Source organism: Hyperolius riggenbachi, chromosome 3, assembly GCF_040937935.1.
Source record: "Hyperolius riggenbachi isolate aHypRig1 chromosome 3, aHypRig1.pri, whole genome shotgun sequence".
Classification (NCBI taxonomy): domain Eukaryota; kingdom Metazoa; phylum Chordata; class Amphibia; order Anura; family Hyperoliidae; genus Hyperolius; species Hyperolius riggenbachi.
The window spans coordinates 349,518,022-349,533,270 of NC_090648.1; the positions used below are offsets into that span (position 1 = coordinate 349,518,022).

The following is a 15,249-nucleotide window of genomic DNA, read 5'->3' on the forward strand; positions in this document are numbered from 1 at the left end:
ACAGTGTTGTACTGGCAGAACTGTACATATGGCTGTGCATTAGCGCTAGTCTGTCTATTTTACCTCAGGCCTCAGCATGCTTATACCTCCAGATGCCATTCCCCGCGGAAAAATCTACGAGATCTACCTGACACTTCACAAACAGGAGGATATGAGGTAGGTCCCTCAAGATGTTTAAGAATCTATCTGTCAAGGAAAAAACACTTTTCAGCATGTTATTTTTACTACACTTTGGAATATGGGTGTTTAAAAATAATACAAAAATAGGATCAACTATGTTATTGTGGCCATATATAATCTTGTCTATCAGATTTACCTCCTGAGCTGCCCCAGGCAACTTTCTGAATTCCTCCTATGTTTCCCTAGGAAGCAAAAGCCAATTCAGACACTATTTCCTCGTCGGGATAATTGAATGCTATTAAAGTTTTATTTAAAACTAAAATTAACTTTCTAAAAAAAATTCTATTTACTAATTGCAGGGAAACTTACCATATAACCCCACTATGCCATAAGGGAACATGCACTGTAGTAGGAAAACTGAGCACACATTACAACATACTTAACACTGTGTCAATAAAACATGAGAACACTACAGTACTGTATACACTGTAACATAATGGGAAAAAATGTCAGGGAAAACATTACATTAAGAATGTGGCAGTATTGCAGAAAAAAAGTTCTTAATCTTTTGTCTACTCAGCAAGCTAGAGCTGTCAGTGTTGGATTTAAATTAAAGGAATACTGTAGGGGGTCGGGGGAAAATGAGCTGAACTTACGCGGGGCTTCTAATGGTCTAATCAGTTTTTCTGTGCAGAAACCGTGCACGAAACACCTGCATGTTACTTTCCATAGCATGAAGATGTACCATGCTTCTTACCGCACACGTTATCTAGAAATGCACTGTGGAAAGTGTGCTTAAGCTGCATTCACACTGAGCTTGTTTCTGCATGTGATATGAACACTTTTGTCATGCAGTTGGCACTGGCCTTACAGTTGTATGAACAAGTTTACATGTTGGCATTATAACCATATTATCTAGACACACTTTCCACGGTGCATTTCTAGATAACGTGTGCGCTAAGAAGCATGTTACATCTTCATGCTATGGAAAGTAACATGCACGTGTTTCTTGCACGGTTTCTGCACAGAAAAACTGATTTCAACTGAGAACTAATGTTAATCAATGGGCTAGGTCACACTTGGATGCAGATTTTGCCTGCAGAAAAAAAAACTAACATCTTGCACAATTTGTCAGTTTTCTCTATAAATTACATTAGCTGCTATAAGGCAGGGGTCACTCTTGTCTTTCAGTTTTCTTAAAAGTGTACAAAACTGACAAGTGTGACAAGTGTGACCCCTGCCTTAAAGTGTACCTGAGGCAGACCTCAGGTTAAAAAACACATATATACCTTAAAAAGACAGAAACCTCTGGATCCTGTGGAGACTTTCCACGTCGTCCTCCGGATCTCCATTGCCGCTCGTGAACCCACAAAAGAAGTCCAACAAATGCTTGTCGTTTTGAAGATCCAGGCCGTTCCAGACACAAGTGTGGCTGTATTGCACCTGCACAAGTACTGCCACACCTGCGCAGTAAGCTGGATGTGTTTGTGCATACAGAGGAGCATGACTTGGATCTTGCATAGGCTCCTGGAGAGCAATGGCACCAGTGAGCAGGCTTCCCACGATTTAGGTAAGTATGTGTTTTTTGACCCAAGTTTTGCCTGGGGTTCACTTTAAAGGGAATATCCGAGCAACTAAAAAAGAAAAACATCTACTTACCCAGAGCTTCCTCCAGCCCCTTGCAGCCGACATGTCCCACACCGCTGCTCCGCTCTCAGTCGCCAGACCGGGGTCCCCACCAGTGCAGAGGCTGAATGGTTTATTTGTAATCGTAAATACAGAAGCTATTCTATTCTTCACAAGACCTTGATGAATTTTAATCTAGACTTCTCTGTATTAAGTCTGTTTTGTTATATCAAAGGTTTTTTTCCTGTTACAAGGTGTATTTTATGTAGCAGGAAGATATATACACGTATAGAAAAAATGTAAATCATATTTTTTGTTGCATCCTCTCAAATATGAGATATATACAGTACATGTACAATACATGTTTCGGGCCACCACACAGCTCATAGTCAATATGGCATCCCTGTTGTCTGGAGAGGTCATACTGCCAGTGTAGTATTTCTATGTAATGAGCCAAACCTCCTAAACGGAACTGCAAGTTAATTTCCTTATGGCAATGAGGAAGGTCGGTTTGTCAGAAAGATTTACTAATTTGAAAGCCTGGCTTCCCTGTAGAACAGAGAGGCGCCGCGCCTCATTCCATGCAGAAATAGATTCTGTTTCATCCATGGCTGTTTCTTCTTTCTGATTCCAGTCTACTCAGTTATGATAGTGTCAGAGTTGGCTTTTTTCCTAATGTACGTGACAGAGGCAGAATCCCAAGTGAATGGTGTTTTACTCCTATAAAAAGGGCAGTACATTTATATCATACATAGTGTGTTTTGGGACTATTTGCAGACACAAATAATGCTTGATTAATTGTGTAAAGAGACCTGACAATGCATTGCATCACTTGAGCAGGGATTGTGGAGTCTGTAGCTATCCTAGGGGTTGTTAAAGATGCACATCCTGGGATTTGTCAGATTGTGTGAAGACTGGCATGTGCCCCCAATATAAATCTCAAGAGATGTCTGACTGTCTATCTCAGCCTAATACAGACTGTCTGATCTACACACACACCAGCTTTATCTGAGACTATCTACCAAATGAAATAGCTGCCTGCCTCTATGAAACACTATGCAGCCGATATTAGGCTTATACCTTGACTAGCCCCATTAAAAATTGGATGGTGTCCTATGACTTTAGTGCCACCTAGTGGCATAGATGCAGAGCCATATGCCCCATTGCAAATTTGTCACTTTGAGTCCTCCGCCCATCTCTGCTGGACTGGCTACCACTGCTGCACTCCTGCAAGGAAGTGTTTGTGGTACCATGTAAATGTGTGTCACATGATTCACAATGTGAAGTTATGAGCACACTTTATACTCTTGTCATTGATACAATGTGTGTTCTGCTTTGTGGTGAGGGGAGGGGTAGAAGTAACAGGCAGCACCTGTGTCAGAGCTTCCTTTGAAGTTCCCACAGTTACTAATAAATAATGGACAAGATGCATCGTAGTGGAGGTGGGGCCAGTGGTGATGGAGGACAAAATAAGGTGTGTACACAGCTTATAGCTGGGTACACACTGGTGATTTTGAGGGCATTGAGGGCTGGCCTGGGAAGGGAAAGGTGAGGTAAGTGAGTCTGGTTTACTTTTCCAGACATCTGTAAGAGTGAGACTGCATTCATATGCTACTTATGGTACGTCACTAACCTTTCTGTATCCCTCTTCTATGTTTTAGCATAAACAAGGTGAGGGTTGCTTGTAATAATCTGTTGTCACATACTAGCAGACACATTTAAAAAAAAGTCCAGGCCAGGTTTTCAGGATAACTTATAACATCTCTCATATGATGATGACTTATGATGTCGCTCATATGGATATGATATTGTAAATCCAGTCATATAGCACCAGCAAATCAGCAACTGAAAACTCATCCCTTCCACCCTCTGGTGCATGGGCCCCTCTCAGAGGCAAGCTGTTGCTATGCGACATTCTCCTTACAAGATTTTCTCTTGGGTGAACTTGTAACTTGAACGTGCAATGATATGCGAGTAGCATGTTCATCAAAATCCTCCACATATGTTCCTATTGTGCTGCTAGCCTTTTTCTTAAGAAATAATGTGTCAAAGGCCCTGCAGCTTCATCTTCACACTTACACTGTACATGACAAAAATTGCAGATCCCATTATCTGTGAGCTGTGTGAAAATGAACTAGTAAGTGCACTTTTCTGCACTCACATCTCACAATTCTGCCTTTGCTTTCTCATTTTGAGGTTACCCCTAGCTGGCTGCCAGACGCTTTTGGGTCCTATTGTCAGCTGTGGGCCACCAGGAGTCGTGCTTACCCAACCCGTCATCATCTCAATGGACCACTGCCTAGAGCCCAGCCCGGAGAACTGGACTGTACGTCTAAAGAAGCAATCCTGTGAAGGCAGCTGGGAGGTAAGCAACACAGGCAGCAGCAGCAGCATCTCACCACTGACAGAAAGCTGGCTGAGAGAGAGCATTCTGCAGATGACAGGTAGACTGCAAGCCACACATGTCATACAGCTCGATGTGCTGTTCTTTACTTCAGCTAAGCAAAATATGCCATCTGCCGAAGGTATGCGATGTTGTAGCTGGCTGATTGAAGGTTGCTATTCCTAATTTTAAAGGCAGAGGTCACTGTGCTCACAACAGTTTCACACCATTGATAAAAACAAGAAATTCTCCTAATAACAGCAAACAATAAATTATTCTTGGCAAGAGCTGACAATACATGCGGCTCGCTTTGTTCTGCTTATAACCATACCATTAGTCTAAGCACTGAAAGGACATCAGACAGCAGAGAGGCCAAATCTGTGGTGCTCGTTCTATTACTAATAGTATAAATACAGTGTACAAATGCTGATAACATGCTATGGTGCTTAACCACTTTACCTCCGCAGTGCTAAATTTCTCCGTCCCTCTGCGCACTGCTTCTCCCCCAGGGACGGAGAAAGGCGTATGTTTCTGTTTACATGCCTGGAGTGGGCGGGGCAACACGCTCGCACACTCTAGCCAGCCCGCACAGCAGTTGACTAATTGGACATTAGGAACGAGTGTTCCTAAATCCAATTAGAGTCCCCGATTGATGTATGAAGGCTGCTTCAAAGAGAAGCAGTCTTCATAACAAACCGCCGGCACATTGTTATTGTGTCCGTGTGCGCGCGATCACGCGATCGCGCGTGCACACACCCACCCGCACAGCCCCTGCAGTCCAATGATTGGTTATTGGGGACCCCAGTCCCCAATAACCAATCATACCACATGACAAATAAATGAATGGAGACTGCCTCTGCTTGAGGCAGTCTTCATTCATAACAACAGTTGTAAACAAAGGTGCAGCGCGCGATCGCGCGCCCACGCACGTGCACACCAGCTCCACAGTCCAATGATTGGTTTTGGGGACCCCAGTCCCCAATAACCAATCATATTGCCTAATAAATAAATGAATGATGACTGCCTGGGAGGAGTGAAAAATGCTCTGGTTTTTAAGGGGAAAACCCCTCAGTTGTGAAGTGGTTAAAGGCTTTTTTTTCACCATGTGTGGTGCTATCCAATACAGCCCACAATATATGATCTGCAAGGTCATTGAAAAGATCATAGACTCAGCACAATGCTGCCCTTTCAGTTTAATTGAGTGGGGTCAGCGCTGAAATGAACAGTGAAGTGGTGGCCATGTGTTCTTATATAACACACAGCCATCACATTCTCCTCCGCTCCCCCAACAATAGCTCAGTGCTTCTTTTTATAACATAGACTCTGTATGCAGCATGTATTACCTGTACTTGCATCCTGTTTGCTTGTAATGCATTGGTAATACAGTAATGATAGGTTACTCTCGCACATTTATATGACTGTAAAGTGCTTGTATGTCAAAAAGCTTTTTCCTTCTTGTTTATCATGTAATTATTTATATTACATATTAAAGAGACACTGAAGCAAAAAAAATTAAATATGATATAATGATTTGTACGTGTAGTACAGCTAAGAAATAAAACATCAGGAGCAGAGACATAAGTCTAATATTATTTCCAGTACAGGAAGTGTTAAAAAACTCCAGTTGATATCCTTGCAAAAGAGCCATTGAGCTCCACGACTTTAAAGTCACAAGAGCTCTGTCTTCTGAAGCTTATTATCTCAACTGTCAGTCACTGTATTTTATTTTTTCTCTCCAGAGGACAGTTCAAAAGTTCACTGGCCTGCTCTGTAAAATCATTTAGAATGCTAAGTAGTGTGTGAACTGCAAATATTAGAGAATGATGCAATGTTATAAAAAAACCCACTATAAACTGAAAATAAAAACATGAGAATATTTTCTTTGCTACTAATGTTCTAGTAATTATCCGTACTACTCAACCAATTCATTATATATTATATTCTATTTTTTCGCTTCAGTGTCTCTTTAATTATGTTTCATTATATTTCTGTTTGTAAAATTATGTTTTTGAAATATTATTGTTTTTCTTGGGATATATCAAATTAAATTAACCCTCCACACTCTTCCATGTTTTATCTAATAATTACCTCTGCATAAAACAGACAAAAAAAGACATGGACTATCTGATCACTTCTGCTAAAAAAGACAGATTGTAGATATAAGTGCAGGGCCGGCCCGCCCGTGAGGCGGGGTAAAACCTTTGCCTCAGGCGGCACTTCTGGAGGGGCAGCACCCACCCCGTGGGTGTGGGGGGGCCGCCCGAGCTGGAGGGGATAGCGGGCAGGAAGGGGGTATTGGAAACCATAAATAAACTTGCCTATCTCAACAGCCACCTTAAATTATAATACCCGCACCTCATTGCGAGGGATCAGCCCCATCAAAAATATGATGTATAGTAATATATGCAAAAAAATGGGAGAGATCATAGGTATATGCAAAAATAGAAAATTAGCTTTATTGTGACACAAAATCCATTTGAGTGTAGCAAAATTAAAATCAATTAAAAGTAACCTGTTTAGAGCACAACACCATCCGCACCTTCATCACACGCCACACACTCAAACACCCCTAACGGTACCGGTACCAATTAGGCCGTATCTTCAGAGAGGGGGAGAGAGTTTGTATGTGCTTAGTAATGGAGGGCAGTCGGATTCCTCTTCAGCTTGCAAGCTAGTTATAACAGAGTCCAGATAATCTCACCATAGGTAATTCAGTCGCTCAGTTACCGTCACTGCGATGTCATTTGAACTGTTCACCACCAGGTAAGGATCGTCGGACAGCGTAGGCTCTCAGGCGTCTGCTCAACCCGCTCTGCTTGGTTGCTGTATGGCGGGGAACGCGCACTGATGCCGTGTCCTGCTATTGTTGTTGCAGCGGTGAGGAGCGCTCCAGGTCACGTGATTCAGACCCGCCCACCGACGCGTTGCGCCCGCCCACTTGCGAGCTTCATCAGGGTGTACGTGGCTTGCCATTGGCTACACTGTCTGTCTTTTCTACCCATCAGTTACGGGGCGGGGAGTCCTTCAGTGCGTCATCATTCCGCGTACATGCGGTAGTCTATGCGCACCACCTCAACACCGCCACACGCTGCTGATGGTAACCATGGCTACTCATATACACCAGCTATAGTTTCAGATCCGCGTCCAAGCGGCGTCTTTTCCGCGTTTTGGATCACATATTGCTCCTTTTCACGATGCCCTCATGTACACCCATAGAGAGAAGGTGAGTTCAAGGAAGGAGATTAGGTATATACGTATGAATGTCTTACTTTCCTTATTGGGACACAGCTCGTTTCCATGCTCTAGATTGTTCACATTATACTTCTTCCGCCAGCTAAAAAAGTCCACAATTGGAGTATCTCAGCCCCCTCTCCCTTTTTCCCTTTCCAAACACAGATGGCATCCCAAATTAGCAGTGTGAAGGTCGTCACCGGTTAGGGCAGAAATGGGGCATAACTCAGTTCACAATTGAGTCCTGCTGAGCCCATGGCCCCCAGAAGGTAAATCCACCGGCTTTCTTGCTGCTTCAATAGTTTTAATCTGTCCTCGTTAAGCATGCGCTCCACTGACGACACTTCCTGCGGCGTAGCAGGAAGTGACGTCAGTGGAGCGCACGCTGGAACGAGGAAGAGGTGAGCGATCCCTGCCCGTTGCCTCTTACAATGCAGCCAGCGACGTAACTCTTTAAAGCAGGAGGGGAGCGGAGGACGGGGGACCCAGGCGAGGGGGGGGGGAGTCCGACCCCCCTCCCCGCCGCTAGGCCCAATACCCCCTTCCTGCCCGCTATCCCCTCCAGCTCGGGCGGCCCCCCCACACCCACAGCTTGGGGGGGGGGGGGCTATTTCTTTCAAGATTGCCTCAGGCGGCATAAAGTCTAGGGCCGGGCCTGTATAAGTGGTATTAGATAAAGAGCAAGACTCAGGATATACTTTGAAGAAAGATAAGGTCTGTTATAGACAGACAGATGAAATGACACATTATCCATCCAGCTTTTGCATATGTGGAATTGATCACATGTGAATGCCCTCTGCTTAGCAGTGCTGCACTTACAGAGTTTAGAGTGGGTGCGGACATCTTATTCTGCTTGCAGCACTACAGTCCTAGATGCACATCTTAACCCTGACGCTGTTCATATGGTTTGTATGTTTTTCCTGTGTATGCATGGGTTACCTATCATATCTTAAAAAAACATACTGGTAATTGAATTGGTTTCCCCATGATACTGGTCTCTATGGTAGAGACGATATACCATGACTATGGTAGAGACAATAGACCATGACTATTGTGTGGACAATAGACCATGACTATAGTAGGGACAATAGACCATGACTATGGTAGGGACAATAGACCATGACTATGGTAGGGACAATAGACCATGACTATGGTAGGGATAATAGACCTTGACTATGGTAGGGACAATAGACCATGATTATGGTAGGGACAATAGACCATGACTATGGTAGGGACAATAGACCATGACTATGGTTAGACCATGACTATGGTAAGGACAGTAGACCATGACTATGGTAGGCAGGGGCGTAGCAATAGGGGGTGCAGAGGTAGCGACCGCATCAGGGCCCTTGAGCCAGAGGGGCCCCGAAGGGCCCTCCCTCAGCTACAGTATTAGCTCTCTATTGGTCCTGTGATCCTAATAATTACTGTATAGATACTTTGCATAGTGGTAATCATAAACAAACTGCTTCCCATCCCCTTCTTGCGCCTCTGACACTTTAGTTGCCATTGGCAGGTTTTGGTGCGCCGTATCAATTGTTATGTATAGAGTGCTTGGGGGGCCCCATTGTAAAACTTGCATGGGGGCCCGCAGCTCCTTAGCTACGCCACTGATGGTAGGGACAATAGACTATAACTAGGTTAGGGACTATAGACCTTGTCAAGGGTAGTTACAAAAAACTATGAATGTGGAAGGGTCAATTGACTATGACTAGGGTAAGGACAATAGACTATGACTAGGGTTGGGGCAATAGACAATGACTAAGGTAAGGGCATTAAATTATGAACTCCTCAAGAAGACATGTGCAAACTTCAATTGTGTAAGTGCTGTGGAAAATGTTAGAACTATCTGAATCCAGAAAAATTGTGGTAATAATAAAAATGTTGGTATGGCCTTCAGAGAGGTTTATCCTGTATAATAAAACCACTGTGTCTCTGCGTCCGGTCCCTGTGTGTGTGTGTCCCTGCTTCCAGACTTCATACAAAAAAGAAACCCATCTGCTAATAATAATTTAGGCTGAACCAATTATTGCAACATGGGAAAACCTTTATTGAAGTAAACATACTGACTAGAGATGGCCCGAACGGTTCGCCAGCGAACGGTTCCAGGCGAACTTCCGTGGTTCACATTCGCTGAGAACCGCAAACTTTTCCAGAAGTTCGATTCGCCCCCATAGTGCATCATGATGCGCACCAAGGTGCGCACCAGTCCAGCACGGCCGTCACTACACAAACGGCTGTTTGCGGTGCGTTACGTAAATCCTTGTATATGTGATGTTTTTAGATCCAAATAAATACGTATATTTGATTGGACAGAGAAGTGACCTGTTGATTTGTTTTTGTTGATGGTCACTGTCAACTACTGTTTCTCGAGCACTGTGGTGATACTACAGATGCCACTCTGAGCACCAAGCACTGTGGATTTATGTACTTTTATTTTTTGTACTATGTACTAACAGGCATTTCCTTTATGAATGGAGTCATGCTGTGTAGCTTATTGTATTTTCTCCAGTTGGCTTATTAGCGTGCATGCGTTTAAACGGTGCATTACATATTATTGACCCAATCGGTGCGCCGTTTTCGGCGCATGGATCCACATACTGGGCATGCATACCTTTCTCCGCATCCCTATAACCTTAGGACGCGACTGCGGTGTGCCGATAATGGCGCACGGCGATCCGCGTCATATGCGTGGTCACGCTATTAGACATACCCCTAATCACATGACTCCCCTAGCATATAAGGACACATTTATGTATGTGTCATGCTTTTGTGCAATTTTGCAGTATAAATTAGCATGAATTTGCACTATGTCAAGCCATTCTGAGGACGTATGTGGCTTCCTGGCTCCAGGAGGGAGGGGGGTGGGGGGGACTCTGAGGAGAAGATCAGTAAATAAAATCCTTAAAATGTTCTTGGACACTTAAACTCACTGCAGTTACACTTTCTTTCAGGCAACTGTCTGGTTCACTTTAAATTAAGCTTGTTATAAGGGAAATCTTGAAGCTTCCTGTAACAATTGTGGAACTTCCTCCGTGATCAGCGCACAACGCGTGCGCTGATACGGCGGAAATCCTCCACAAGCGTATAATTGCAGGAACCCAGCAAAAGGTGCTACATCCACCCGTAGAGGGAAATTCCTGTCGGCAGATGGCGTTGTGGAGTGCAGAGGAACCAATCCTCTGTACCTCCACAAATGCCAGACAGGAATTGTACGAAGCGCAGAACGCAATCGCAAGAGAAGCGATTGCGAATGAGAACGAGCAAAGGGACAGGTTGTATGTGTGTGCACCAAACTAGTCGTCAACCCGCGACAGTGCACACACCACAGCAGATAAGAAGTAGGAACGCGATCGCTAGAGGTGCGATCGCCAGATGTGACACAAGGCTACAGCAAGGCGGAGCACGAGAGTAGCAAAGGCACAGCAAATCATACAATGAGGAGATACGGAAAATAACAAACGCTAACTGAACACGAACACCGCACTCATTCGCAACAGTGCACGCGTTCATGCGCGGTCTCCACGTGAGAAGTACAATAGAGACAAGCACGCCTAACTAACCATCGACAGACAAACATGAAACAGAGGACGCGAGCGCTTGCTTAACGGTTACCTCACCGAGCCTCCAGCAAGCGTTCGTAGTGGACAAGACAGACACATGAAAACAGGAGCAAGCGAGAGATAGGATCCACAGCACTAGCGAAAAGGGGCTAGCGCAATCCAAGGAGACAGAACAGAAGGATCCACAGCGCTAGCGCAAGATGCTAGTGCGATCCAGGGAGGCAGAACAGAAGGATCCACAGCACTAGCGAAAAGGGGCTAGCGCGATCCAAGGAGACAGAACAGAAGGGATAGCTGGTAGCAACTGCTGCACCAGCTATACTCCAAGAACAGAGATCAGAACGATTTCCTGTCGACCACCGCTGGGACAGGACAATCGCAACAGAACAAACAAAACAGATAAGCAATCATAACTGCACTAGAGAAACCTGCCTAGCGCAGTTTCAGGAATTACTCTAAGCTCATCTTCAAACAAAGAGTAAGGCTGACACTCCTCCAGGAGTGTTTCACAGGAAGGAATCCTTATGACCAGCCAAGCATTGTGGGAAACACATAGTACTTATAGTACACGCCTCCAATGAATGTGGCCAGGCAATTTGCATGACAACGTATGCAAATTCCTCAGCAAGCACAAGCTGCAAAACTGACAGAAGGTCTCCTTTCCAGAGTCCTGCAGCATGCAAACCTAAACAATGGTCAAAAAGCTGCCTGCCTGCACAAGCAGCTGAGCAGATCATTACACTTCCATAGTAGCCCTCCTGAAAATGATATTGGCAAGGCTATAATGGTGTTCTGACCTCTGGTGTAATAATACTTTTATATCAAATACCTGAAGCCAATATGCAGAGTAGGGGTATAAGGGGAAAGCCAGCAGTCAGGATCTGCATACTCATCCCAAGTGAATGTGGTTACAGGATCTGTACCATTGAAATCAATTCTGCATATTTTAGATGAAAGTCATTAATATAATCCTATTATGAAAAGCGTACTTTCATTAACATTGTTCAGTAGTTCTGACTTTCTACTGGTCCAGTACAATATGAGTGGAGATGGGCTGTGCACACAGGGCAGGGGCAAACTCAGGATTTTCAAAGGGGGGATTCCTGAAAAGTCTTTCTCTCCCACACACAATATAGTATAATAATATGGTAGAATATCATGCTGCGTACACATAATATAATTTCCTGTCCAACTGACAGGATCTGACGTTTATTTCCAACATGTCCGTTCTGCTCCCGATCGACAACGGGATCAACCGATCAGGAGCAGTTTGAATACAGATAGTAATGAGAACAGCTGACATTGGTAAAGGAGGGGAAAATGAAGTACTGTACTTAGGGCACAGGGCTGTGCTCATACCTGACTCTGTTAAGTTCCCCAGAGCTGCTCTATGCTCTGTACTCACGCTGCTGCTCCAAGCTCTGTACACACACTGCTGCTCCCTCCAAAGTCAGCTGTAGAAGGGAAAGAAAGGGCAGGGGCGCCGCCAGGCACCAAGCAGACCAAGCGGCTGCTTGGGACCTCATGTTTTTAGGGGCCTCGGAGTCTCCGTGACGTCGTTATGACGTCACACCGTCACCGTCCTGCCGCAGCGGCTGCTTGGTACTCGGGCTCAGGGGGCGGGCAGACCCTGGCGAGGGGAAGGCTCTGTCCCTGCCCACCCACCAATAGAGCGGCTGCTTGGCCGCTTTAGTTCCGCCCCGCCCACTGCTCTGCCCACCCTCCCTGAAGCCGGGTGTATGCGCCGCATACTTCCGGTTCTGCGTTCCACATGGACTGCAGGAACCGGAAGTACAAATGGTGCATGACTCCCGGCAAAGCCACCACTCTCCTTGCCCGCCTGTCTGCCTTCTACCCCTGCTCCCTGCCCACTCGCTATCTATGGGGGGACCTACTTATGCCTAGCTATCTACTTATGGGGGCACCTAGCTACCTATAGGGGCACCTAGCTATGCCTAGCTACCTATGGGGCACCTACCTACACCTAGCTACCTATGGGGCACCTACCTACACCTAGCTACCTATGGGGCACCTACCTATGCCTAGCTACCTATAGTGGCACCTAGCTACCTATACTGGGACTACTACCTACCTATGGAGCACCTACCTACACCTAGCTACCTACAGGGGGCACCTACCTATGCCTAGCTACCTATGGGGCACCTACCTACCTATGGGGGAACCTAGCTACGCCTAGCTACCTATGGGGCACCTCCCTACGCCTAGCTACCTACAGGGGGCACCTACCGACGCCTAGCTACCTATGGGGCACCTACCTATGCCTAGCTGCCTATGGAGCACCTACTTATGGGGCACCTACCTACCTATGGGGGAACCTACCTATGCCTAGCTACCTATAGGGGCACCTAGCTACACCTAGCTACCTATGGGGGCACCTAGCTACACCTAGCTACCTATGGGGGCACCTACCTATGCCTAGCTACCTACAGGGGGCACCTACTGACGCCTAGCTACCTATGGGGCACCTACCTACGCCTAGCTGCCTATGGGGGCACCTACCTATGCCTAGCTACCTATAGGGGCACCTAGCTATGCCTAGCTACCTATGGGGCACCTAGCCACGCCTAGCTACCTATGGGGCACCTACCTACACCTAGCTACCTATGGGGCACCTACCTACGCCTAGCTACCTATGGGGCACCTACCTACGCCTAGCTACCTATAGTGGCACCTAGCTACCTATACTGGGACTCCTACCTACCTATGGAGCACCTACCTACGCCTAGCTACCTACAGGGGGCACCTACCTATGCCTAGCTACCTATGGGGCACCTACCTACCTATGGGGGTACCTACCTACGCCTAGCTACCTATGGGGCACCTCCCTACGCCTAGCTACCTACAGGGGGCACCTACCGACGCCTAGCTACCTATGGGGCACCTACCTACGCCTAGCTGCCTATGGAGCACCTACCTATGGGGTACCTACATACCTATGGGGGAACCTACCTATGCCTAGCTACCTATAGGGGCACCTAGCTACACCTAGCTACCTATAGGGGCACCTAGCTACCTATGGGGGCACCTACCTATGCCTAGCTACCTACAGGGGGCACCTACCTACGCCTAGCTACCTATGGGGCACCTACCTACGCCTAGCTACCTATAGGGGCACCTACCTACGCCTAGCTACCTACGGGGGCGCTTTTACGCCTAGCTACCTTTACCGGGACATCTACCTATTACACTCCTCCCCACTTAGTGTCTGTCACCCTCCTCCACACCCCATTAGTATCACTCACCTCCCAACCCAGTCAGTGTCACCCTCTCCCCACCCAGTGTTATCCTCCTCCCCACCTAGTGTCATCCTCCTCCCCAACTAGTGTCATCCTCCTCCCCTTCCAGGCAATGTCACCCTCCTTCCGCCCAGTGTCGCCCTCTCAGCCGCATCCAGTTTCACTATCCCACCCTACTCAGCAGCTCCATCCCGCCAGTACCCAGTGGGCCAGAACATTTAATTAAATTATGTCTAAGGTAACATTTGCTGCATTTTTATATGTGTATTTTTCATGTGTGGGTGGATAATGCTTACTGAATTTTAACGTGTGGCAGGTAATATTTGCCTAATTTCCGATTTGATGCATTTCATATGTCAAAAGTAAAGTTTGCTGTATTCCATGTGTTAGGGAAATCATTTGCTGCATTCATTTGTCGGAAGTTGGGGTTGTTGCATATCATGTTTCAGATGTAATGGTTCTTGCATTTCATGTATTGGAGGTAATAGTTGTTGCTTATCATGTGTCGGAAGTAAGGTTTTTGCATATCATGTGTGAGAAGTAGGGGTTGTTGCCAGGGCTATGGAGTCGGAGTCGAGGAGTCGGGGCAATTTTGGGCACCTGGAGTTGGAGTCGTTGATTTCATAAACTGAGGAGTTGGAGTCAGGAGTCGGATGATTTTTGTACAAAATCCACAGCCCTGTTAAGTATTAGACTAAGGAGTCGGAGTCGAGGAGTCAGAGCCATTTTGGGTACCCGGAGTCAGAGTTGGAGTCGGGAGTCGTGGTTTCATAAACTGAGGAGTCTGAATCGGAAGATTTTTGTACCGACTCCACAGCCCTGGTTGTTGCATATCATGTGTCAGAGGTAATGGTTCTTGCATTTGATGTGTCGGAGGTAACGGTTGTTGCAGTTTATATGTCAGAGGTAATGGTTGCTGCATTTATTACTTGATGGTCATAGTTGGCTACATTTGCTGCTTTGGGATAATTGTTGCAGCATTTGACATTCTTTTGTCATCTCATGATTACTAAATGGTATGCTAATAAATAGCAGTTTCTGCTGATTTATCATCTGCGCATCCATGATG

At 46.0% G+C, this 15,249-nt stretch overlaps 1 protein-coding gene across 4 annotated transcripts in view; it reads left to right on the top strand.

Moving 5' to 3' along the window:
* Positions 1–15,249, top strand: part of UNC5A (unc-5 netrin receptor A) — a 576,194-nt gene that overhangs the window by 468,127 nt on the left and 92,818 nt on the right. For all 4 annotated transcript variants that reach the window (XM_068277048.1, XM_068277050.1, XM_068277052.1 and 1 more), the window contains exons 10-11: positions 69–156; positions 3,943–4,111. In XM_068277048.1, the coding sequence (XP_068133149.1) occupies positions 69–156; positions 3,943–4,111 (257 nt within the window). The remainder of the gene's footprint in view (positions 1–68; positions 157–3,942; positions 4,112–15,249) is intronic.